The 23,932-nt window shown below is 47.4% G+C and overlaps 9 protein-coding genes across 9 annotated transcripts; 7 read left to right on the top strand and 2 right to left on the bottom strand.

Moving 5' to 3' along the window:
* Positions 1-41: 41 nt before the first annotated feature.
* BDCG_00531 (peptidyl-prolyl cis-trans isomerase NIMA-interacting 4) lies at positions 42-2,004 on the top strand. Its single transcript, XM_045416040.1, has 3 exons — positions 42-619; positions 994-1,096; positions 1,513-2,004. The coding sequence occupies exons 1-3, from the start codon at positions 482-484 to the stop codon at positions 1,665-1,667; spliced, it is 396 nt and encodes a 131-aa protein (XP_045271855.1). The 5' UTR covers positions 42-481; the 3' UTR covers positions 1,668-2,004.
* Positions 2,005-2,319: 315 nt separating this feature from the next.
* Positions 2,320-2,736, top strand: BDCG_00530 (uncharacterized protein; the record flags this gene model as incomplete). The annotated part of the gene is made up of 1 exon (XM_045416039.1): positions 2,320-2,736. One exon carries the CDS (start codon positions 2,320-2,322, stop codon positions 2,734-2,736), a length of 417 nt encoding a protein of 138 aa, XP_045271854.1.
* A 2,369-nt stretch (positions 2,737-5,105) lies between these two features.
* On the top strand, positions 5,106-8,549 carry BDCG_00528 (uncharacterized protein). Its single transcript, XM_045416038.1, has 2 exons — positions 5,106-7,415; positions 7,443-8,549. Exon 1 carries the CDS (start codon positions 5,985-5,987, stop codon positions 7,341-7,343), a length of 1,359 nt encoding a protein of 452 aa, XP_045271853.1. The 5' UTR covers positions 5,106-5,984; the 3' UTR covers positions 7,344-7,415; positions 7,443-8,549.
* BDCG_00527 (UDP-Glc/Gal endoplasmic reticulum nucleotide sugar transporter) lies at positions 8,247-10,399 on the bottom strand. Its single transcript, XM_045416037.1, has 2 exons — positions 9,809-10,399; positions 8,247-9,743 (listed from the first exon to the last, which is right to left on the bottom strand). The coding sequence occupies exons 1-2, from the start codon at positions 10,033-10,035 to the stop codon at positions 8,648-8,650; spliced, it is 1,323 nt and encodes a 440-aa protein (XP_045271852.1). The 5' UTR covers positions 10,036-10,399; the 3' UTR covers positions 8,247-8,647.
* Positions 10,400-10,412: 13 nt separating this feature from the next.
* BDCG_00526 (uncharacterized protein) lies at positions 10,413-14,687 on the top strand. The gene is made up of 3 exons (XM_045416036.1): positions 10,413-13,239; positions 13,354-14,550; positions 14,648-14,687. Exon 1 carries the CDS (start codon positions 10,755-10,757, stop codon positions 11,445-11,447), a length of 693 nt encoding a protein of 230 aa, XP_045271851.1. The 5' UTR covers positions 10,413-10,754; the 3' UTR covers positions 11,448-13,239; positions 13,354-14,550; positions 14,648-14,687.
* Positions 12,083-16,801, bottom strand: BDCG_00525 (SipA3; the record flags this gene model as incomplete). Its single annotated transcript, XM_045416035.1, has 8 exons — positions 12,083-12,521; positions 12,600-13,149; positions 13,230-13,451; positions 13,512-13,598; positions 13,666-14,593; positions 14,667-16,199; positions 16,289-16,652; positions 16,740-16,801. The coding sequence occupies 8 exons, from the start codon at positions 16,799-16,801 to the stop codon at positions 12,083-12,085; spliced, it is 4,185 nt and encodes a 1,394-aa protein (XP_045271850.1).
* Positions 16,802-17,188: 387 nt separating this feature from the next.
* Positions 17,189-19,874, top strand: BDCG_00524 (ribosome biogenesis protein Kri1). The gene is made up of 2 exons (XM_045416034.1): positions 17,189-17,554; positions 17,680-19,874. The coding sequence occupies exons 1-2, from the start codon at positions 17,380-17,382 to the stop codon at positions 19,188-19,190; spliced, it is 1,686 nt and encodes a 561-aa protein (XP_045271849.1). The 5' UTR covers positions 17,189-17,379; the 3' UTR covers positions 19,191-19,874.
* Positions 19,875-20,895: 1,021 nt separating this feature from the next.
* BDCG_00523 (ADP,ATP carrier protein) lies at positions 20,896-22,507 on the top strand (the record flags this gene model as incomplete). Its single annotated transcript, XM_045416033.1, has 6 exons — positions 20,896-20,934; positions 21,191-21,212; positions 21,369-21,445; positions 21,551-21,796; positions 21,863-22,240; positions 22,334-22,507. The coding sequence occupies 6 exons, from the start codon at positions 20,896-20,898 to the stop codon at positions 22,505-22,507; spliced, it is 936 nt and encodes a 311-aa protein (XP_045271848.1).
* Positions 22,508-23,259: 752 nt separating this feature from the next.
* BDCG_00522 (uncharacterized protein) lies at positions 23,260-23,695 on the top strand (the record flags this gene model as incomplete). The annotated part of the gene is made up of 2 exons (XM_045416032.1): positions 23,260-23,565; positions 23,606-23,695. 2 exons carry the CDS (start codon positions 23,260-23,262, stop codon positions 23,693-23,695), a joined length of 396 nt encoding a protein of 131 aa, XP_045271847.1.
* Between the last annotated feature and the right edge of the window lie 237 nt (positions 23,696-23,932).

Raw genomic sequence — 23,932 nt, 5'->3', positions numbered from 1 at the left:
GAGTCTTCAATAGAAGTAATAGAAGGGCGCGGGGTAGGGGGTAGAAGGGGTGCAAGGGTGGAAGGGGTGGAAGGGGTAGTAAGGGGGGTAGGGGTAGGGGGGGCTGCGCAAGCAGCAAAGCGAGCGTAAGCGAGCGTTTGATGCTTGTATGCATGGTGGAAGCATGAATTGAAGTTGTTGATATTGAAGTTGATATAAAAATCTAGCTTTAAACCACCAGCCAATAAGCGTGCGATATTCCAACCCCACCTCATGTCACCGTTGAGGCTTGTAAATAATACCCTCATCTCCCTTTCATATTCGAGCTTGACATCACAGCCCCTATGTCACTTAGGCAATTTTAATTCTGTCAAGCTAATACACGCCTGCATATTTCAAACCGTAATATCTCGAATATCGCACGCCAACTGGTGGTACACACGCGTATAACCGATCGTCCACCCAAATAGGCTTTCTTCACCTTTCCAAGGTTGTTAGAAGTATGGCGAAGGGCAATGCCAAAGACTCGGGCGCCAAAGGAAAAGGCAAAGGCAAGGCGAAGGACAACGGTGATGGCAATGAGGGAGGTAAAGGCAAAGGGTTAAAACCTGCAAATTCTATCAATGTTCGACATATTCTTGTAAGTATCTGTCAGAACCTCTTACGTCTGTTAGTTTCGAGTGTTGTGTGAAATACTTGAATTGTTTGGCTTATCATCCTAAGTGGTTTTTATAATTTTGTTATATTTCAAGAGTCAAGACCGTTCTGTTTTACATTTATGTTTGCGTACCAATGATCTGTATCCATATGGGTCACTATCCCAATGCACATGAACAGCCCTGGATGAGAAATATTCAATTCAAAATAATCTCTCCTCCCCTCTCCAGCCCGTTGTCTGTTTATTACGACAGAATGTATTGAATGTCGTTGTTCAACTTTCGAAATGTCTCTACTTTTAACATTTATCAACACCATACACGCTTGCTAACCAGCTGTTTGTGTTCGTGGAAAAAGTGCGAGAAGCACTCAAAAAAGGAGGAAGCTGCCGAGAAGCTGAGAAATGGGGCAAAATTCGATGATGTCGCAAGAGAGTTTTCGGAGGATAAGGCTAGACAAGGTTTGTGCCAATTTCACCATCTGTTGTCTCCCATTTACATTGCAAAGATCCGGATCAGTTACTTTTACTTCGCGCTTCATGCCCTCAATATATCACATAATATACTCCCCCATGATACCTTGCGAGGATTTGTCCTCTGGATCTACGAATTTGTTGGGGATACCCTCGCATTCCACAATTTTAATCTCGCCTCACTGTGCCATGTCGTTGGCGCATGCTCGAGAAGAGGGAGACGGCTCCGGATTTTGAGAAAGAATCTGGAGTTGATACACATTCCCCGTATCCCTATCCTTTGTTCCGTTTCATTCATATCCATCACCATTGAACATTGAAGCCGAATACATATGTGGGAGTTTTAGAGACAGGAAAGAAAAAGAGCAAGAGTACATTTGTCCTCTTCTAACGTTGCGAAATAGGCGGATCGCTTGGCTGGAAAGTTCGAGGAAGCCTTCATGGTGACTTTGAAAAGGTTGCATACGAGCTAGAAACCAGCACAACCGCGAACCCAAAGTGGGCGGAAGTCAAAACGGGATTTGGATACCATATCATTATGGTGGAAGGGAGGAAGTGACGGATGAATTGATGCTGAGGAGCTAGACATGAGGGATTGGACGGAATCGACTAAGCGTTTATTTCTCTTTGAAAACGAAATCTCCCTCTGATATCAATAGTATATGGGTAATGGTCATGTAGGTTTTGAGCGTAACCGTTGTTATTTTGTTTAAAACGGTCATCTTTCTTCATTCCTCCTCCGTTGACTTGAATCTATATTGTTGTGGGTAAATGGTCGGAATTGATTAGGTGTTTAGTAGTGCATACAAGATCCAGCCTTCCACGGTCAAGGGATGGTTGAAGAGTAATATTGCCAAGCATACAGCCGTAATATAAGGGATTTTTCCTAATAGCCCAGCGCAATAGTAAATTCATCCCAAAATAAATATACGCATTTCATCCGCCGTTTGAGTAGGTAACTTGTTACATCCATCCCCTCCTAGTTGACGTATATTACCATCATGACCTCGGACAGGCAAGCGCCCCGCTTATTGTAATTTGCCCCATTCCGAGATGGGGCAAACGAGAGAACCTGGAAACTGTTTGGGTGGAATTGCCCAATATCACAAGTGTGTGGCGTGCTTCGAAGGGCGTAGTAGGTAAAGTGGAGTAAGCCGATTATGGGATGAGACGAAAACGGGCTTCAGGGTCAGGCTTCGTGTGAGAATGTCATGACATTGGGCACTAGCACCACTCTTCTTTGCTGCGAGGCGGAGTGGCGCAATGCCCTTGTCTTGCTTTACACAGTATCAGCAGACGAATGCTCCAGCGATACTCGACAAATCAGGGTTGTAAATCATATGCAACCCGAACATGGCGAGAAGAGCACTAGAACAATTTCCTTTAGCCATATCATCTCTAGCCCGGACCTTACCGATACAGTTATCAGGCAAGTAGGCCTGTGGTATTCATCCAGCATCCTCCTAAGATATGAAGATAGCCTGTGTACTCCTCTAGGTCGTAGTCATGGACCTACATTATTGGAGATCGATACTACTCGTCGCGGGGCGTCGGGCGGGTCGGGCAGCCCCAGCTCCGCTCCCAAGGCGGAGGCCCACGTGCTGTCTTTGGATATTTCATGGTTGTAGCCCGGGATCGCTGTTATTCTGATTACGGGCCCGGAGCGACCGACGTGCAGCTCAGATAATATCGGCGGTGAAATACAAACCGATCAATCAATCACACGTAAGATCGAAACATCAAGCTTGTAACAAGAATGATGAAGAAGATTTGCGCAGATTTAGCGAGGTTCACCATTGAACCTGGGCTACTAGAATCACCCTGTCCTGGCCGGCACTGACACGACAATTGATGGTGTCAAAGTTTCACGGCAGGCTGAACCGCTATCAAGAGCGCCATCGTGGGAGAATAATAGGCCAGCGGCCTTTTCTCCTTCAAGCCAGCTAAGGTTCGAGAACTTGCTCTGAGCATATTCGGCAAGTTTCTTCCCCTGTAAAGAGCCTCCGGGAGAAGCATTCAGAAGCAAGGTGATCAAATCAGAAAGTCGCGGATAACTAATCCATGGCGGGAGGGGAATCTGGAGATCAGGCTCAGGCCCAGGAGCTTCTGCTTTTTAATGTGAGGGAATTGCTAAATAGGGTTAGAATGTCAGAAAGGGGAGCTTCAAACATGGCAAGGCTTGGTCCCATTATTGTCCACGAAAAGCTCATGGTAATTTTGTTCTGGCCAAATCCCTATGCTCCATGCATGCCCGGCATCAAGCACCCTTTTCCGTACATGCTAGCAGTGAGAATACAATCTAGAGCTTTATCACCACCTTCGCCCGCCCGGGCGTTATGTCGCGATTGTGACTATCATGGTAACCGGAGCATGAAAGAGCTTGTGTTTAAAGCAAAAATGGTATAAACCCAAGAATGAGGAGCATAATAATCTGATCCAGGGTTTGGGGAATGTCCATGTAGCCATCCAATCCGCTTTCAGATATTGAGCTTGTGAAGGATGAGGGCGGCCAAGGTTCAGCGCATCCAACCCTAACCCCATTGGGATATATTAAGGTGGTAGGTAGGATGTGTTGCTATTGGGTTCTCTCACCTCTTTTTTTCGTTAATATTCTTTTCTTTCTTTCTTTTTTGGAGAAGAAGTGAGCAAAGAGAGATGCATGCACTAATGTAGTCCATGCAAGGCTCGTTGTCTATTTATCCTTATGCAGCCCCATGAATTCAGTGTGGCTTGCAGACAGAGAGGGAACAAAGTGTGGCAGAAAGTACATTAGTCAGTAATTATCAGATATTTACAACGACGAGTTTCGGTCCCCCTTCATGAAGAGTTCCTCTCTGCTTTTCACAGCCAGTTTAAGCAAGACGTGGTTAACGATGCCCCTCGACGATTGAATCTGAAATAGCTGGCCTGGCCCAGTAATTTGTTTCATGCAACCCTGGTTGTATTGTTGTCACATTTGACAATCAAGTACTGAATGGCATTGCATGATATGGTAGTGCTGCATGCTTCGTGGCAGGGTGTTTGCATATCAAACTCACACCATCATCAGAGCCACTTCTGATGGCATTTGGCCAAGTGCAGCACATCCATTGGTTGATATTCTGAGGCACCCTTGCTAGTTGTGCAGGTAGAAGCTGTCTTTTGGGTTATCGGTGCGTTTGTTCAACAAAGGGCGAAAGTAGGCCTTTCAGCATCGGAGTTAAATCGAGCTGATACCAGCCTGTCCGTTCCAAGACCAATTTGCAGGTTTTGGCTGTCATCCGGAATCTTCAATACTTGATCTGTGGGACATGTGTTTGGCACTCAAATTTCAGGCTCCAAGTGCAGCTGAAGAGATGACCTTTACTCTCCTTCTCAAAGCTTTAACTAGCAGGACGCGCTGAGACAGCCATCATAGCATCAGATACAATGATGTAACCGTTCAAGACCGGGAAACTGAGACTACTCCTTTGTCAGCTTTTGTTGTTATACTCTCCCTTCTTCATCTCTAAAGTCAGTGACTAAAACCAGCTTTCAGTTTTACTGTCCTTTGCTCTTGATGGTGGTTTAGGGGGGGGGGGGGGGGGGATCTTGGTTGTAATTGATATGATCACCGCAACGCATGCCTGGCCATCCTGCGTAATTCTTCCCACCCTGCACGATGCCTCCCGTCGTACTTCATACTTTGGAAGTATGCCGTATTGATCCACATGAATCAGCTCCTCCTTCCCCCTCCAAAAACCTGCTTTTCTGCCGCTGCTAGGGTTGTTTATCAATACATGAGCCACTTCGAAGCCACATCGAATCCCAGAAAAGAGTTTGCTAATGGCGGGAACAGTGAGCCTCCGTACACCGACCGACATAGGCATAGTACAGTAACCTTTTGTGCTTCCAGTAAAACTACACTAGTTTACGCACTGTTTATTGAGATAATTGATCATCCCATTATACATCCTGCGGATGTATGATTCCACTCAACATTATGAGGGAATAATATGAGAAAAGTCTGTGAGAAGAATGGAGTAAATGAGTTCATTTGCGTATCATCTGACTCTATAACTTCTACTAATTACTATGCATTAAGTTACTTTGAGACTAGCCACAAAAGTTTCACACTTTTGCCGTGGCGCTGTACATACATACATGTACAGAGTACATGTAACTTCGTACATTAGCGTGGGATTGGCGCTAGCGCGGGTGGCCCTGATCCACCGCATCCCACCCGCAACCCCCAACTTCACCACAAAACCTTACTTTCGGATACCCCCCCGGGCGCGCCCCCCGTCAGCAGGTGGATGGCGCGGGCAGCTTGTCCACAGTTGCGTGGAGTCGCGGGATACGGCTGCCCATAAAAAATCATCATAAATGAAATGGCCCAAGGCAAAAATATAGCAGTCGAGACAAGGGAAGAACAACTCATCTTCTCTTTGCTTTTCATATTTTCCTCGTCTAGCCGTTCTCTGTCGGCTCTGGCTTTTGCTTTGTCGCATCCTAAATTTTTTTCTAGCAGAAAATCTTACTCCCTGCAAAATAAAATACCAGGGCAGCGCATATCCTTGATCAGCTTTTTTTTTCGTATTTGCGATCAACAACGTAGAACATTCTCTCACTTGTTAAGGCTACCGGTCCGATTTCACCTCTCCATGCTCCGTACAAACCACATGTGATATCCTCTCACTTACCTCTTCAACACCTCTCTCCTCTTTCTACTTCTCAGAATCGTCGCCTCACCCTTATCGCGTCAACCCCCACTCACCTTCCATCCTTCTAATACCCACCCTTTAAAAGCCCACCAAGTCATCCAACACATCCACCATCCAAAGACTTCTCGTAGCATCGGTTTTCCTGCGTAAACATGCATTTGAACGTTTAACGCCATGCGCGTATTCTGAGTCTAATGTTCAGCCCTAATACTCCATCTCCTTCCTCAGACTCAACCTCTCACAGACAGCCCCATAGGAACAGCTTCAGTCTTCCGGCCCCTCCCGCAAAGTTGGCTCTTCCAACAGGCGAATGCAGATTTATATTGCTCCACCCATCTATTCCCGGCCAGCGCTGCTCGTGTCAGGGATTTCGTCGCAACGAATCCCGTCTAGGCGCTAGTTGTGAATGTGGCCATCAGGCATGTTACCATCAATCAGGTAACATGGTGAACAGTTCCCAAGTGAGTGAGCCTGTCTCGCCGTTGGCGCTGGCGGCTCTTCTGGAAAGAGTCTCCCGGCTAGAGGAGCAGCACCGGCAGGATCGAAAGCTATGGGAAGAGGAGTTGAGAGAGGAGCGGCGGGCACGTCGTGAAGACGCTCGGGTTCTGAGGGAGGCTATGCATTCGTTCTATAAATTTATGGAGCGGGAGGTCCCGCAAAAGTTTGCTGCGGTGGATGATAAGACTGATAGTCTGTTGGATCATGTGTCTAGGTTGGAGGAGAGAATCGGCATAATTGATGATTCGACCATGGGGTTGGAAAACCGGGTTGCTGATCTTGAGGGTGATGATGGTGATGGTGATGGCGACGGCGATGGACATGGACATGGAAATCATGAGGATGGAGTTCAAAGCGAGGGCATAAATGAGGAAACGTCCGTAGAGGAGGACGAAGGGAATCCTAAACGAGCCAGGCGAAAATGGCAGACGACGGATAGGCCTGGCGCGGAGCAAAGAGTGCTTTCTGTCAAACTAAGCAAAGACTCCCGTGGCTGGTCAGAAGGCGACTGTCAATGTCATACTTCAATGGCACCGCCCAAACCCCCTGGTGCTTCACAGTGTCATTCTGCGGCTTGCATCTCAAAATCACCTAAAACATCTCCTTACAATCCCGCCACAGACCCCTCCTTCCCCCTAGAGCTTATCGATGCCCACGCCCCTAATACCGGGGCTCACACATATGTCCACAGACTCACATCCCCACCTCGCAACTTGGTCACCCCTCTCCTCTCAAATCAAGAAATGGCATCATATAAAACCATCCGACACGCGACAAATATTCACACCACAGATGTTCCACTCATAAACCCCCCTCGCCCACGCTCTGCCTCCGCCAGGCAAGACGTAGGCCAGAAAGATTCAGCGAATCAGCAGCAAGTTTCCAGAGCATACCCTTCGCCCGAGGAGAAGGGAATTGGACCGTACTATGAGCTGTCCAATCCGCCGTCTGGGAAACGAAAGCTTGATGCGGAGGGAAACGAGACCCGGCAACGGCCAATGTTCCTCCCAATGCCACCGCCACTATCACTATCTGGGCCTAATGGCGAAGTTTGAATCATGTTTCCCAGAGACTAGGACCGGTCATTCATAAGAATCTGGAGAACAGCATGAAGACCATGAGTGGTTGTTGGTTCAACCGTTTTCTTGGACTAGGTTTTATTGATTAACCCCCTTTTCGCACGCCCATGACTCTTAAGCAGAGAAAAGGGAATGCTGCAATTAATGAACGTCTTGATGAATGGAGATGATAATTCTGGCAATCTCAACGCAAACACTCCCATAAAATTATACACATGCTTCTCTTGCGTTGTGCAAAAACATTGGAATTCGAGCTGTGACTGCGGGACAAACGTTGGGATGTTGCGAACGACCACAGCTAACCACGTGCCTCCACCCCACCCTTCCAAACTCCCACCAGCAAATTCTTAATTCTTCTCCTTGCCCTCTACAACTACTTTCCCCCTATCTTCCAGCCATGTCTCCACTCCCTTTCCGCGTCACGATTTATGCACCCATATATATATCTCCGTTTGTTTTCTCGCAGCTTTCTAAAAAAGGCCCCGCCACCAAAATTTACCCTCGCTAGAATTCAGGGGGGGCATCGGTGCTGTTGTTGTTGCATATGATTTTTAAGGATCAGATAGACAGGCGTTACTTCATCCCTTAACCCCTTATTTTTTATATCAGCGTAGTGCCCGTCTTTCATCTTGTTCTTTCAACCGAGCTCTTTATTTTTTATTTTTTATTTTTATTTTTTATCTCATTCCGCCCTCCCTAATACCCATTGCTATCTGGGCGACATTCCCATCCGTAACGAGTGCCGCACAGTTAAGATAAATAGACTTTCTTTTTGGGCATGCTTATGGAACACATATAATATAATATATACCACAAATGAGACATGTGTGATATACTCTTGTTTGTTTTGCGTGTGGTGATGGACGTACGAAAAAGTAGTCAGGCAATATTCTAGTGAAGAATATGAGTACACTCTGTATTTTGACTATCTATGCTATCGAATTTCTAGTGTTACAAGATCAAGTGTTAATGAGGTATAACGTTCAGTAAATATGCCTGTTAGCTGTCATCATTGGGCTCATTGTGGCCCCTGAGCCGTGAAAAGGGGCACTTAATGAAAGGCGCATTCGGTAAGGGATAGGAATGAGGGCGCAAGTCATGAGATGGATATATAAATGCTTCAAAGAGACTCTCCAAAGTGTCCGAAATAAATTAACGCCGCCACCATATATAATATAGAAAATGAAGAAATATGACAAAGCACCACTACTTTGCCCATATTTCAATATATTTTTTTATATATCGTGAATGGATATATATGCATATACCTCGCCAAGCCTTTACAACTCCTTCTCCCCCTTACCACTCATATTACTGCCATTCATCTTCTCCTTCTCCTTCGCTGCCAATTTCTTAGCCTTCTCCCTCTTCTGCATCAATCCCTCCGCCCCAATGCCGCCAAAGACCAGCCCAACACCTATCCACTGGCCCCCACTCAGCCGGTGGCCGAACCACATCACACTCAACACCATCGTAAGCATCTTCCTCGTAACTGTAACGGTGACAAGTAGTAGGGAAGAGAAATGCGCGAGAGTATGGAATATGAATAATTGTCCAACCGCACCGCAGGCAGCAAAGGCGATTACGTCCTTTGTTGCGGTTGGGTGGCGGGATAGAAATGCAAGGGCGGAAGATAGCTCGGAGGTCTGCGATAGGTCGATAGGGAGGGGCATCAGGGGGAGGATTGAGGTTGAGAGGTGTGGAGTGACGAGGAGGTAGGTGATTGTTAGGAGTGTGCAAAGCAGGTTCTGGGCCACCATCATCTGCGGGCCGGTGAAGCGCGAGTACAGCTTCGGAGAGGAAAATATGTGGTCTTGGGTTGTGTTTGTGAGGCCGTCTAGGAGTAGGTTCACGGATAGGAGGAAGAGGCCGTAGAGAGAGGAGCCGTTTTCATTACTATTACGGCTGTTTTTCTTCTTGCTGGAGGTGGGGTGGTGGAGGGTGAACGTCGCGACGCCAATGGTTACGAGAAGAATGACGCCGTATTTGTACAGGGGATAGCGTTTGCGGAAGATGGTGAGATGGAGGAACATTACTGGGAGAAGCTTGCAGGATTTCGCAAGGATGAAGGTAAGGTAGTCGATGTGTCCAAGACTGGCGTAGCCAAAGGGCGACGCGAGGGATGAGGATACGCTAATGAGAATAAGGGGGAAGAGGATGCGAGTTGTTGGGAAGACCGCTGGAAGTTTTTGGCCTCGTGGAGTGGAAAAATAGAGGTACATGAAGCCTGTGATGGCAGCGAAAAATGACTGGATCGTATTCAGGACGACTGAATATGTCCACCGTTCCTTTGGCGGGTTGGGATCATCTGGGGTCGGAGCGTAGAGGGGATATGAAGTAGTGGTGATGGCTTCCTGAAGAACTCCCCAAGACAAACTTTTCAATTGCACGCAAAATTTAGCACATGGCGTGGATAAAAGCTAGAGTAGAATATCTCTTACAATGACGCATATATTCCCCCTACACATATAACTAATCGAAGAAGGCTGGGGTGGTCCGAATGATGGCTACCGGCCGCTGATGATTTTGCGGCGGTTTCGGAGAGAGTTTTGCCTGGTGTGACACAGTTGGTTTGCCGCGTACGATGTTCCGGGAGATCTGGAGGCGCATTCATAACTCCAGACGAAGGAGTTCGTTGTAAAGGAACCTTTTGTTTTTGGCGCGCCATTTTGGTTGAACAGCTGTTGGAATTGAACTCGATGCGTGTGTCTGTTTGGCGCGACGAAGAATGGACTCATCGAAAGGCGAATGGCAAATAGCGAATGGGATTGAACAATAAAACAGACAAGAAGATCTAAAGCGCTGAATTGAATTAAAAGTAAAACAAAAAGGAAATGTCTATATTATTGAAAGAAAAGCCGAAGAGGTATTAGAGGCAGAGGTTGAGATGGAGAGTAAGTAAATTAAAAATTGTCAGATACGTACATGTACATTTATCTTTAAACTTTCCATGATGCCATCTGTTCTGTTTGGCTGGGGCTGATTAGGGCTTGGCGGGTCACGCTTCTTATAAGCTTCGGACTGGTCCTTTTCTTTTTTGTTTATTTTTTTGTAGATTGATGATGGAGCTTCTTTGAAACAAACCGTCCAGGAATATATATCCAGTAATAGCATTATCAATATCCCAATTCTCCTCCGATTGAACTCTATCTTGGATCCGTATTAACAAAAGTGCTTGTTCCCCGCAGCAGCCTTAAACTCCGCCTGTCACAGCTCCGGCGGGACCCGACCCAAGATACTCAAGGGCAGAGCTCTCCCCAGCCCTGAAGACGCCAGATCACGCCAGATTGATGATACCCAATCCAACGAAGCCTCTTTCTACAGTCATCATACAATTACTCTAGAGCTCCGCACCTTCACTTACTTGTATACATACCACCACCCGCCATGCCGACCGCCACGACAACCACCTCTTCCACCCCTCCTCCCTCCGCCCTGACCTCCCTCACAACCCCCACGACCCAAAACCCCACAGCCTCCCTAACCACCCAAGTACTCCATAACCTCCAGCACCAACACCTCTGGACAGCCCTACGCATCCACGAACCCCACACCCTCTCCCCAGCGCAGCGCATGCCCCTAATATCCGGCCTGCCCCCGCAAACCCTCTACACCCATCCGGACGAGCAAGCGTTCATGCTCGAGCACGGCATTGGCACGGACGATGTGCCTGTGGAACGCGAGTGGGTGATTCCAACGGCGCAGGGACAGGCGTGGAGCTTAAGGAGGTTGGTGGAGTGTTTTGATTCACTGCCATTGCCTGACAGCAAACACGGAGACGGGGGCGAGGCTGTGAATGGAGATGGAGATGGTGACAGTGGTTCGGGTTCGGGTTCGGGTTCGGAAACGGAAAGTAGAGTAAAGATGGAGAAGACGGGGGAAAAGAAGAATGCGAAGAAGAATGATAGGAGAAAGTTAAGTAAAGAGGAGATATTTGCGGAATATGAGCGGAGGAGGAGGGGGAAGGAGTGGGGTGGGAAACGAGCTTTGATGGCAATGGTGAATAGAGGGATGGGCGGGGATGGGACGGTGGTGTACTATGTCGTGCTTGAGGGGAGCGTGAAACCGAGGCAAAATTGAAGGGGGAATGATTGTTTTCTTCTTTGGATATTTATCCTATGGGCTACGCGCGCCTGGTATCTCTTGCCTATATTGCAAGGGGAAATTTGGCCTGTGGCGGCATTGGTGGGTAGATATCAGTCGTAAGTTCACTGTCAGCATCAGGGCATTCGAAGTAGGTGGCGGTCACAAAGAACATTGATCTACTCTGACGACCGAAGTCAGATTTGCACCTACTCGACACACACCAGAGCCCTTGATTCCACACCAAAAGCGAAGGAACTGAGGTAATATAATAAAACAAACCAGGTGTATTATCCATCCGTCTATCTTTAAACGCTACCCAAAAGCCCATGTCAAACCAAAAGGAGAAAGAAACCGAAAGCAAAGAGAGACAAGTCGACAGACGCAAAAGACCAACCCTTGATCGATCCATCATGGCATGCTACAGCACGAACCCGAACACCAGATCAACTAGGTATCATATCAAAGCCAACCAATTTTTCCCGTTTTCAAACTAAAAAAAGCCACGAATGAGAAAACGGGAGGGAAAAGAAAAGAATGACAAACACCCGCTGGGAAAAACGTGGGCAAATCAAACATCGGAGAACCAAGGGATATATATATGAACAACCCCTCTTTGTTACTGAAATCAATCAACCACGAACCTTCTCTAGTTCCCGCTGACAACTCAAACAATAATCCTGATACCAAAGCTGGATATCTTCAATATCAGTGGCTGCGAATCTCTTCTCAAAGTCCGAGATAATTTCGTCACTGTCGCCGCCGGCGCCGTGGTCTCGGTCATGCAATCGTTCCCGATCGTTCAACAGAATCTCGATCACTTGGCACTTCTGCGTCTCCTGGTGAAGCCAGCGTTCCCATTCCGCTTGAATTACCTCCTTCTCTATCCGGTTAACCACCCTGAGGGCAACGAGGAGGTTATGTCGGTAAATACCTAACCGTTCTCTTGTGCGTTGGAGCTGCTGTGCGGCGCCCTTTGCCCTAGAATCCTTCGCTTTGGTTGCAGAGGTTGTGATTGCCCGTGGCAGATCTGCAGATCTTAAAGCGTTGTTATCCCGGAAAGTTGAGAAGCTATAATTGAAACAAAGTTAACTGTCTGCGTAACTTGTAACACCGATAGAACAAAAGTAATAATAATAATGGACTGACCAGGAACTTGAATTGCCCGTATCGATTTCAGTAGCATTAGCAACAACAATGTCCATGTCCTTAATATATACCGCCTTGCTCATCACTCGGTTAGGTCCAACACCAAGCCGGGTCATGAAGTTGCCAGCATTGCGTTCATGCCACCATTCAACCGTATCATGATACGAATGGTACCCGTTAATAAGCATGCTGAACGCGAGGAGCAAAAGAATGATGCTGTGCGCGCTGCAGGTTTTCCATATCCATCGGAGTAGCACCCAGAACCAGATCATCAACGATGATACTGCACTCTGTAGCAAAGATCCGGAAGTTTCTAGCAGGAGTGGGATGATACCACTTTGTTTGACGGGCCGGCGAAGACGAGATTTTAAATTTTGCGAACTCTCAGTAAATTCGATTCCACGCGTTTGGCGGCCGACGTGGCCGAATTGCGCTATGGCCCTTTTCGTTTGGTTGTGAGGTCCAAGCCGTTTAACCTCTTCAGATACAAGATCTACAAGGTCAAGCGCATCCTGTTCGAGATCGTTCAAGGCTTGCCTGTCGATTATACCTGTTGATCCGTCACATTAGCTACTGGTACGGCTCAGGTACATTGACTCTGGAAATGGGGTAAATGGGAGGAAAACCTACTTCGAATAAGGTATGGCTCCCACAGCCACTCCACTTTGGTGAATATGGCAAGCTTGCATCTTGATTTGGAGACATGGGTAATAACGATTTTGCTGACCAGTCTGAAATAACGCTTAAAAGGAAGATGCCACGGCGTCCTTTTGTCTGTTACTACGTAGCATAAGTGATCGTTTAGGACATCGAGAATTTGGTAGTCAGATACATCCGTGAGGCGAAGCCGTCCTAAGTTTTATTAGTTTGGGCCCGGAAAATCCGTGGATGCGAGGCTGGGATCTATCTTACTGAATGTATCTGCCATATTTATCTGGTATTGGATATCACGTCTCAAATGTGCAGAATGAAGATTCGACCATGGGCCCTGTCTGATGTCTTTTTCGTTTAGTCCGATTAGTTTGGAATCATGGCTGGCACATGGGGCGAAATATTTCAAACTTACTTTGGGCTCTCCGCTGGTGTTGAAGCAGCTGCCAAACGGCACTCTTATCCCCAAAAAGAATGTGGAACAAGGCTTTCGAACTAATATCATAGAATTTCTCAGCAGCCAGGTAAAGAGCGCCCTGCGGTACATATTCGACGGGTTGAGATGGCAACTTGAATCGAGGTGCGTCGTGATAATCAGACTTGCGCTTATTCATATCCAGATCATGGTCACTGCGTAGTACTGGCTTCAAAGGGGCATCGGAGCGTTTCCCATTTACACCATTCGACGCTCCGTCGACTGGGGTATTCAGTGAGACATCTTCCCAACTCTCCATGCTGGGTGTCCGGGTAATATCTTGTTCCATTTTCACCAAGGATTTGAATATGCTTTCCAGGTTAGGTGGTTCATTCGAAGAGGCAATGCCGACTAGATAATTCAGCCTCTTGTGAATTAATTTCAAAGGATCCAAGAAGGTTTTTATCGTCAGTCGACGAGGGATATCACTTCCCTCTTCAGCAGCTAGGTGAAGGAACAAAAAGTCGCAATCTCTGCCGGGAGCAGCCGTCACTTCAGTAATCATATCGAGGTCGGCACAGCTTGTGAGTACGAGACTGAAATGATTGCTGTAAAAGTAAATACGCCTTGTGGTGACATATACTCTTCCTGGAAAGTCCTGCTGGTCATTCAAACTAAAAAACGCTCGGAATACAAGGAGAAGAGTCTCATCCCCCGGTATGTTTGGGAAAAGGAGACGGAATTGGGCGTCATGGGGCTTTAGATATGCAGGGAAATAGCTTGGGTACTCGTGTAGGACTGTGGCGCCGTCACTCAGAGTTGATGAATCGCCACCACCAAGACTGACAGTTTGTCTGTGATGACTTGTGGGAGGGGGATATTCTGGTGAGTTGGTATTCCCGGGAGCTTCTTCAGCGGAATCTTTGGACTATATTGCAGTCGTATGTTAGCTATATAGTTAATAGAAAACACTATACTTTAGAAACAACAACACAATATACCTGACGGTCAGCTACTCCGAGACACATGGATACTCCATTGCGCCCCAGTCTGTTCACATAACCCCAATGTGAACTTCCCCAAAGATTTGCCATCATCCCGGTTGGTATTCCCCCTGTACCATCTGGGAATCTGACCCCAACTCCTCTTTCAGTGCTCACAACCACCGCTACCCTACTCATACTGGTATGCGCAGGAGGATTCGCCAACGTTGGTGGTGCAAGAGAACCCACCGACGTATCTCGAGTATTGTAGATAAAGGGGTTCTGTGCTCGTTGTTTAGTTTCAGTTTCTGGGGCATTGGCCAGTGCTTGCGCGCTGAGAGGAAGAAGACTGTGACTGGCAGATATAAGGCTAGCTATTCCAGGGGGGTTGGGCTGAGGAGATGAAGTGCCGGATTGGTGCAGTCCAGTGGTGGCGCGTCGATGGATATCGAGCTTCTGAATAATCCGAGTTGTATGGTCCTTTCCGCCATCCTCACGATCAGCTGCAGTGGACCGCCTGGGAGATGACAAGTCGCTACTATTCCGTACTGCCAAACCGTCACGATCTGTAAGTGGAGCAGTGGAACTTCGGTCTAGAATGGAAGCTTCATCATTTGTGTTGGGTGTCAGGGACTCTGAAGAATCTGCAGCAAACTCAGGTGCAGGTGGCTGAGAAATTGAGAAAGCAGGGTCTTGGATATGTAGGTTTCCAGGCAAAGAAGTCGGATAAGGACTATCGAGGGCTTTTCGCTTGGCTGCTTCAAATGACCCGATCCATTCTGTGAGCTCCTTTTGAGTCTCAGCTTGTAGCATTATAGTATTGTTCTTCGTCTTCACCTCGAAGCAAAATCGGCGTTCTTCTTGAAATGCAGGTCGAATGCTACATAGGAGAACCCCGATTCTCTCACTTTCTTCAACACCGCCAGTTCGAGCGCCTTGTACTAAACATCCAAAAATCCCATTTCTCAAAAAGGTCCAACGGCGGACCCAGGCCGTTCTTGTAGGTTTGCCAGTTAGGATCCTCAAACTCAACCAACCTTGCTTTTCTGGCCAGAAGGTATGGTCCTTGCCCATTTTAAGTGAGGTGGGGCCATGCGAGCCCAGATATGGTACTGTAGAGACGGCATAATCGTCAAGTTCTCGAGATGGGCGAACCGCCAGCTCAGCTGCTTCTTCGATTTGCTTTCTCGCTGCGAGCAGGTCACGCTTTGATAGCTTCTCGCTTGTCTCCATCTCGTTGGTCCAGCCCTTTATTCGATCCATCTCCTGGCCCCATTTTGACAACGTCGATGAATTGGTATCTCGCAAAATCCTGAGCTCCCGCCACTGATCGCAGGAAACGCGCACGATGAGCTTGTCGAGCGTATTCTTTATTTGCTGCGATTGGATACAAAATTCCATGGATGCCTTCAAATAGGCCTTGCGAGCTTCGTGTAGCTGGAACGCATCTTCTCGTAATGATGATGGCTCTTTCGATTTGCCCTGGCCAGCATATTTGATTTGTAAAGTATCGTGCTGCTTTTGAGTTGATTCAAGTGTACGTCGAGTTTCCTATTGCGCCAATTAGGCCATCAGTAAAACGCGATACCTAACGAAGAGGGAAGTTGTAGGCCAACACCACTGGCCCGAACACTACGAACCTTGAACTGCCGCAAATCATTCTGGATGAACGCTCGAATAGGTTCAGCAATCAAGGAATCTGACTTCTTAGCTGTTGATATAGCACCGTTCCAAAAATCCTTCACGCTCTCCCCATAACGTTTCAAGGCAAGAAAAGCATAATCATGATCAATGACGGCTTCTGAGACCGCCCCGGGAGCCAGAATGTTGGATATGAAGCTGTTTGCCGCAGTTTCCAATGACATGAGCTCCGAATTCAATCTAACAGCACTCCTAGCAAATCCATCGAGCCATTTCTCCACAAGATCGATCTGCTCAGCGAAATGCACGGCGGTGGCACGAAAGCTCGGGGAATCGAGAGCGGCCTCCTTCAGGCCCACCGGGCTGGTTATAAATCATCTTGTGTCAGCTAGCTACACAGCAGCATGGGATCGATCCAACAAAAGCCAGTCAACAAGGAAATGAGCATACATGGCACTAATGGGGTTCCCATCCTTGATGATAGAGGAGGACGCTGGCTGGGACGACGCCATCTAGCAAGCAAGCAATCATGCGTGATACACCGCCGTTTCCATAGATCAGGCGGAATTGGGCGTTTAGAGATCCAAGCAGCCAATGATTAACAGACAGAGCGCATTATAAAAACGCAGGTAGGGAAGGAGAGATGTATGTATATACGGAGAAGTAAGACATGGAAGAGACGCGACGTTGTCTGTTTTACATATATATATGTAGGAGGAGTGGGGAGGCCCGCGGCTCTCCGCCTTCCTCGATAACCAGGCTAGCGGCGAGAGCTGAACAAAGCCTGCGGAAGTACTTGCTTGGCGCTGCCCAGCCCGACGCCGTCTTCTATTGGCTACCGCGGATTAAGCTATGCTCCGCCAGCCCAGTCAGCAAAAAAAGAAAAAAGAAAACACTACTCCCACCAAAATATATATATATGTAACTACTACAAAAATATCCAGATTTCGCGCTCCTAAGCGTTGGCGCAGTACCGTTGCTGGTGTATTTTCTTCCTACTGTCATTTTGATATAATTACAATTCTCAACTACTTCAACTACTGTTGAAACTCGGTTGGTTTTTCAAAAACCTTCGCTGTTGTTGTCGAGAATGGAGCCACCAGCCAAAAAGCAGAAGAAGCTGCTCATGGACGATGACAGTTCCGACGAAAGCAGTGACAATGGAGGAGCCCTGCTAGACAATGGGGGGAATGTCGGATTCAAAATCAACGAAGAGTATGCGAAACGGTTCGAGTATAACAAGAAGAGAGAGGAATTACAACAATGTGCGTTTTTTGAGACTAACTCTATTTTCTTTTACATTCCGTTTCCATTCATTTTTTTTATTTTTATTTTTTATTATTTTTTCCTTTTTCCCTTTGTTCTTTTCTAACAATTCCTATGTATATAGTGGAGGATAAATATGGTAAATCGATTGGCCTTGGGAAGCGCAAAAAGGCGGCGGATGGCGATGTCGACACAGCGGACGCATCTGAAGAAGAAGAATCATCGTCTGACTCCGAAGATGAAGACGACGAAGGTGTGCTCGCAACCGAAGCCCTCGACCGCGAAATATTTGATACGTTAAATGCCATCCGCTCCAAGGACCCCAGGGTCTACGATGCCAATGCCAAATTCTACAGCGAAATCAAAGAAGCAGAGGACGAGCCAGAGGACGAGCCGGAGGCGTCGTCTGCGAAGAAGGAGAAGCCTATGTTCATACGTGATTACCACAGAGAAAATCTGCTGCGTGGCGCCAGTGGCGGCGAGAATGAGACTGAGGAGGAGGAGGAGGAGGAGGAGGAGGCGCCCAAGACCTTTGCGCAGGAACAAGAAGATCTGAAACGGGAGATTATCAAAGAAATGCACGCCACCAACGATGCGAGTGGTGGCGATGGTGAAAATGAGGATGAGGATGAAGATGGTGGCTTTCTCATTCCGAAGACAAAGCGAACCGTCACTGAGACTACAGAGATTCCTGTGTTGGATGTTGAATCCGCGGACAAAGACCCTGAAACCTTCCTGTCCAACTTCTTGAAAGCCCGGGCCTGGGTCCCGACCGAAAAGTCGAAATTCCAGCCCTTAGAATCCGATGATGAGGAGGAGGACCAGCAGGCTGAGGCTTTCGAGGAAGCATATAACCTCCGTTTCGAGGACCCAAATAAAATGAACGAGGTGCTAGTGACACATTCTCGAGACACTACCTCCAAATTCTCCGTTAGAAGAGAAGAAGCTAGCAGCAGGAAGAAGAAGAGAGATGCTGAACGGGCGAAGAAGGAAGAGGAGAAGCGGCAGCGTGAGGCGGAGCGCAACCGCCTTCGAAAACTGAAAATCGAGCAACTTGAGGACAAGGTTGAGAAGATCAAGGCTGCTGCGGGGCTGCGGACGTCGGATTTCAGTGAGGAGGACTGGGCGCGTTTCCTTGACGATGGTTGGGACGATGCGAGGTGGGATGAGGAGATGAGGAAACGGTTTGGAGAAGATTACTACGCTAAGCAGGAGGGTAGTGATGACCCTGATGGTGAAGGCGAGGGCGCTGGCAGCTCCAAGAAACGAAAACTGAAGAAACCCAAGTGGGACGACGATATCGACATCAAGGACTTGGTTCCTGATTTCGATGAGGAAGGGGGCGAGATGCCTCAGCTTAGTGACATGGATATGCAAGACGCAGGGGATGTTGATGGAGAAGGAGATGAAGAAGACGACGCCACTGAACCAAAATCCCACAAGAACAGCAAAAAGAAGGCCCTCCAAAATAAAAAGGAGAAACAAAAAGAAGCTAGAAAAGAGCGCCGCAAAATCGAACAACTCGTCGACAAGAGTCTCGATCTCGACCTTGACGCAACCCTGCTCCCGGCGCCTCCCAGAAACACAGCGGACACTTCCGCTACCGCGAAACCTCCCCCGTCAGCTTCGGCCTGACGGCCCGAGACATCCTCATGGCGGACGACAGCGCCCTGAACCCAGTTTGCCGGGTTAAAGAAACTGGCGTCATTCCGTGACCCGGGAGCGGAAGAAGAGGGACCTGAAGAGGATGGGGAAGAAAGCGCGGCTACGGCAATGGCGCAAGGAGACGTTTGGCGATGAGAACGGACCCCCTGCTGACTTTGCGCTGCCGCCATCGACGCCCCAGGGCGCGTCGGCTGACGCGAAGGGTAAAGATGAGGTGGTTAAGAATAAAGATGATGGGGCGATGGAGGTGGATATTCGCGAAGGGAAAAAGAAGCGGAAACGGTCGAAGAAACATTGAGGGTGAGATGGGTGAGGAGTAATAGTACCCAGTCCACATATTTTTGGGGAGAGTGTTGGAGATGCAATGGTATTGTACTGCTATTTTTCCCCATAGTTAGATATCCTTTTATCTGTAGTCATATACTAGGAGAACAAAAAATGAAATGGTCGTTTTTTTATGTTATTACTACACTACTGACTACATGATTTTATAGAATAAGTAACCTCGTAAACTCAATGCAAAATATCTCATGATCAGATCTAAGGGCGGTGTCCTGAACAAAACATCCGGTGTCCATGAAGTCTCCTGTAAATTATATGGAACTACAACATTCCTAGTTTCAGATATCCGAAGCAGCGGAAGTCCTCTGCAATTTCCTCCCTTGTCTCCGTCATCTTGAAAGAAAGCCCGGAATTTAAGGTGTCCGCTCTATACAAAGAATAATGAAATCCATCTTCCGCGTCCGTGTTCATGTATGGGGGGGGTACGGTACCTTTTGTAGTCCCCTGAATTGCCCAACAACAAAATGAACCCGGTAATTTTTTTTTTTTTTTTTTTTTTTTTTTTTTTTTTTTTTTTTTTTTAACAGAGAACAAACAAATTTTGAGTTCCACACCACCCCTTCTAGAAAAGAAACGCAGGGAGAACCAAACTCAACCAATCAGACTAATGAGAAATGGCTTGTTCTAAACCCAACCTGCTTAACCGTCCCCTCTTCCCCCCTGGCGAACGAGGCCGGGGGTTTGCTTGGAACATGTTTTTTTTTTTTTTTTCTTTTTTCTTTTTGAGAGATACCATCGGTATCCCGTTGGAAGGAGATTGTGCGGAAGAGGTCCATGTTATATGTTACAGGACAGAGCTACTATCATTCAACATATGTGTATATGTAGACTTGCTAGCGTATTGAAGGTCATATAATACACGACCAAATTCTCTCAGAACATATCATATCCCACCCATCCCGTTCCCGCAGTCCGCCCCGTCCGTAACCAACCCGTATATAATAATAATAATCAATCAAATCAATATCGCGTATATCATAAAAAAAAAAAAAAAAAAACACAAAACTTTTTGTTCTGGCCGTGGTGGAGCTTTTCCTCGTAGGATTTTCCACTACTGTTTCTTCGGGAGATCTCGGCTGAGGTGATGAGGCCCAAAGCGGCCTAGCGCGGTAAAAAACCCTTCTCGCCCTGCCAACCAACCGCTTTCCGCTTTTCTTTTCTTTTCTCCTCGTCAGATTTTTTTTTTCCTCTTCTTCCTTTTTTTCTCTTCTCTCTCATCCCCAGCACACATCCCCTTGAGGAACTCTCCTGTCTTCTTTTTCCTCTTCAATCTCCTCTCTTATCCCTCTTCCTTTCTTTCTTTAGTGTTGCGTCATATTTCACATCGCCCAAAATGGCTACTCAACAGGATAAGTCCTTCATGGGCATGCCCGTAAGTTCCTCCTCCCTCCCTCAAACCCGCAATGGGAAAAAAAAGTACCAAAAAAATGTCATGTTTCCCCGAATTGGGCTATGCGCAGTCGCGTCTTGTTGGCTTTGGAGACTTGCAACATGACTACAAGGCCTCGGGAAACGATGATGCCGCAGTCCAATTGATGTCCCTCACCCCCGGTTGAGATGGCTGTGGATGCCCGTTCCCCCGTTTTCCGGAAACAACCAGCGGCTAATATATCCTTTTTCATCTCCAGGGCTTCGTGGTCGACTTCATGAGTACGTGACCTATCATTCTTACCGTGCTGGATTGGGATGATAGCCATCATCACCAATTCGAGTGGCTATCACTGTGGACAGATTTCGATGGAAATTGAAAATTTTGATATGTGACGGACCAATGGGTGGATAACTAACATGGTGTGCCTTTTACAGTGGGTGGTGTCTCCGCCGCCGTCTCGAAGACCGCTGCGGCCCCCATCGAGCGTATCAAGCTCCTCATCCAGAACCAGGTATGTTGCTAAAGTAGAAGCAAGATCTGATAAAAAATCTGTTACATTTTCAAAATTTCAAAATTTTTACTTTGTAATTGGTTTAACACCATAAACTCAATTTAGGATGAGATGTTGAAAACCGGCCGTCTCGACCGCAAATACAATGGTATCGTCGACTGCTTCAGCAGAACCGCAAAGAACGAGGGCGTCGTCTCCCTGTGGAGAGGAAACACTGCCAACGTCATCCGTTATTTCCCTACCCAGGCCCTCAACTTTGCTTTCCGTGATACCTACAAGGCCATGTTCAACTTCAAGAAAGACAAGGATGGATATGCCAAATGGATGGCTGGTAACTTGGCTTCCGGTGGTGTAAGTTCACAACAACACGAAACCTTTTTTGTTCTTGATAAATAATCTCGGCTAATTGACATCTAGCTTGCTGGTGCCACCTCCCTTCTCTTCGTCTACTCCCTCGACTATGCCCGTACCCGTCTTGCCAACGATGCCAAGAGCTCCAAGGGCACTGGCGAGCGTCAATTCAACGGCCTGATCGATGTCTACAAGAAGACCCTCAAGTCTGATGGTATCGCTGGTCTCTATCGTGGTTTCGGTCCCTCCGTCCTTGGAATTGTCGTCTATCGTGGTCTCTACTTCGGCATGTACGACTCCATCAAGCCTGTCCTCCTCGTTGGTCCTCTTGAGGGCAGCTTCATCGCCTCCTTCATGCTCGGCTGGGGTGTCACCACTGGTGCTGGTATTGCTTCTTATCCTCTTGACACTATCCGTCGTCGTATGATGATGACGTCTGGTGAGGTATGTATACTGTTTAATCCACCCTAATTACTAATATTGGTCACTTTTTTTTTTTTTTTTTGGCTAACCAAACTTTTTTTTAACACCAAATAGGCCGTTAAGTACTCCTCGTCCTTGGATGCTGCCCGACAGATCGCCGCCAAGGAAGGTGTCCGATCCTTCTTCAAGGGTGCTGGTGCTAACATCCTCCGTGGTGTCGCCGGTGCTGGTGTGCTCTCCATCTACGACCAAGTCCAGCTCCTCCTCTTCGGCAAGGCCTTCAAATAAACGCATGTATTATTCAACAAATCCCTTGTGGTTGAAGGGATGGGGCCGGCTTAGAGTGGTGTGATCTGAGGTTGTTTGCGCTGCAGGGGGTGCATTGGGGCATGTGGCGCTGCGGGAGCGTTGTATGGCGGGGGAGAAAAAAGAAACAGAAAAAAAAAAAAGAAACAAAAAAGATAGACGATGTGCGTCAAGAACTACCTTTTTCCTTTGGTCTTGGTCGCATGGAAGCAAATATGGGTCTTTTTCTCCTTAAAACATGTTGTAACTTTACTACCACTACTACTGCTGCCTGCGAGCTTTTTCTTTTTCTCTGTACTTCCTCTTGTGTATGTGTGTTCAAATTTTGGCATTCAAATCAATTCCCTCAAGTTTCCTTTTCTAAACTTCCTCTTTCCTGTTAGTCTTTTTTCAGCTTTTCCCCATCTGTCATAATACGCTTCTGGGACTCTTCTGGGGTCTGGGATAGAGAAAGCTCGTTATCACCAAGTAGATAAAAGTTTGTTACCCTATATTTTTTGTCCATATCTGGTGGACATTCACAAGCGGAAATTGCGTTGCTCACATATTTTTGAAGTACACGTGACTGATGATATCAATTTAAAAGGAGCTCAGCAAGCAACTACTTCTGCAACTGTCTACATAGCTTTGACCAGACCTCAAGTTGCATACCACTCCACGCGAATCCCTAGATATCCAGTTATCGAACATTGTCTATTGTTGATTTCACGTTCACTTGCATTCATTCAATCATCATGGTATCCCACACCCAAACCAAAGGGGATGTAGACATACCTAACCAGAAATCCCCTTCGACCGACCCATCTGAAGCTCCCGTCTCAAAGGCACAGGAGCCTAAAACATCCCCTTCCGCCCCTACATCTATACCTACAGCTGTCCCTATGGGCATAGACAGTAGCGATAGCAATGCCAACAATGCTGACCCCGCCCCGCCCGCCTCCATCTCCACCTCCATCTCCACCCATCCCGCGCCGATGGTATATGCGCCAGGTTCACTCTCGCAATCCACAACGCAGACGGCACCTATCCCTCCAATAGCGGTAAATGCATCATCCTCTCTATCATCGCCTCCACCACCAGCCCCAGCAGCAGCTCCCATCACAAACACCGAAACCACACCTCTATCCGGAGCCGGGGCAGGAGCGGGAAGCGGAGCGGGACCAGGGGTAGGCCACACAACCCTTCACCACCCCTCTATCCTACCCCCCCCACAACCACCACTACCTTTCTTTATTGCAGGTTAGATCCCCGTTTCCATTACCTATCGCCACCAGAGAATAAAAATCAGCCCCCTACCATATTTTTTCTAACTTAAATATTTATGAGGCTTTGTTTTTTTTTTTTTTTTGCTTAGTTTTTTCTTTTGGTTTTACCCCAGCCGCAGCCCACTCCCCCCCGAGCCGCATC

Source organism: Blastomyces dermatitidis (genome assembly GCF_000003525.1).
Source record: "Blastomyces dermatitidis ER-3 genomic scaffold supercont1.1, whole genome shotgun sequence".
NCBI lineage: Eukaryota > Fungi > Ascomycota > Eurotiomycetes > Onygenales > Ajellomycetaceae > Blastomyces > Blastomyces dermatitidis.
Note: the sequence above shows the minus strand (reverse complement) of the source record. Positions and strands in the feature narration are given on the sequence as shown.

Excerpts from the sequence above, each read along its gene's own strand:
- BDCG_00524 (XM_045416034.1), top strand. The coding sequence starts at position 17,380 with ATGGAGCCACCAGCCAAAAAGCAGAAGAAGCTGCTCATGGACGATGAC. Across the intron at positions 17,555-17,679 it reads GAGAGAGGAATTACAACAAT|TGGAGGATAAATATGGTAAA; the intron begins GTGCGTTTTTTG and ends CTATGTATATAG.
- BDCG_00531 (XM_045416040.1), top strand. The coding sequence starts at position 482 with ATGGCGAAGGGCAATGCCAAAGACTCGGGCGCCAAAGGAAAAGGCAAA. Across the intron at positions 620-993 it reads TCAATGTTCGACATATTCTT|TGCGAGAAGCACTCAAAAAA; the intron begins GTAAGTATCTGT and ends TCGTGGAAAAAG. Across the intron at positions 1,097-1,512 it reads GGAGGATAAGGCTAGACAAG|GCGGATCGCTTGGCTGGAAA; the intron begins GTTTGTGCCAAT and ends GTTGCGAAATAG.
- BDCG_00528 (XM_045416038.1), top strand. The coding sequence starts at position 5,985 with ATGTTCAGCCCTAATACTCCATCTCCTTCCTCAGACTCAACCTCTCAC.
- BDCG_00526 (XM_045416036.1), top strand. The coding sequence starts at position 10,755 with ATGCCGACCGCCACGACAACCACCTCTTCCACCCCTCCTCCCTCCGCC.
- BDCG_00527 (XM_045416037.1), bottom strand. The coding sequence starts at position 10,035 with ATGGCGCGCCAAAAACAAAAGGTTCCTTTACAACGAACTCCTTCGTCT. Across the intron at positions 9,744-9,808 it reads GGGGGAATATATGCGTCATT|TTTGTCTTGGGGAGTTCTTC; the intron begins GTAAGAGATATT and ends GCAATTGAAAAG.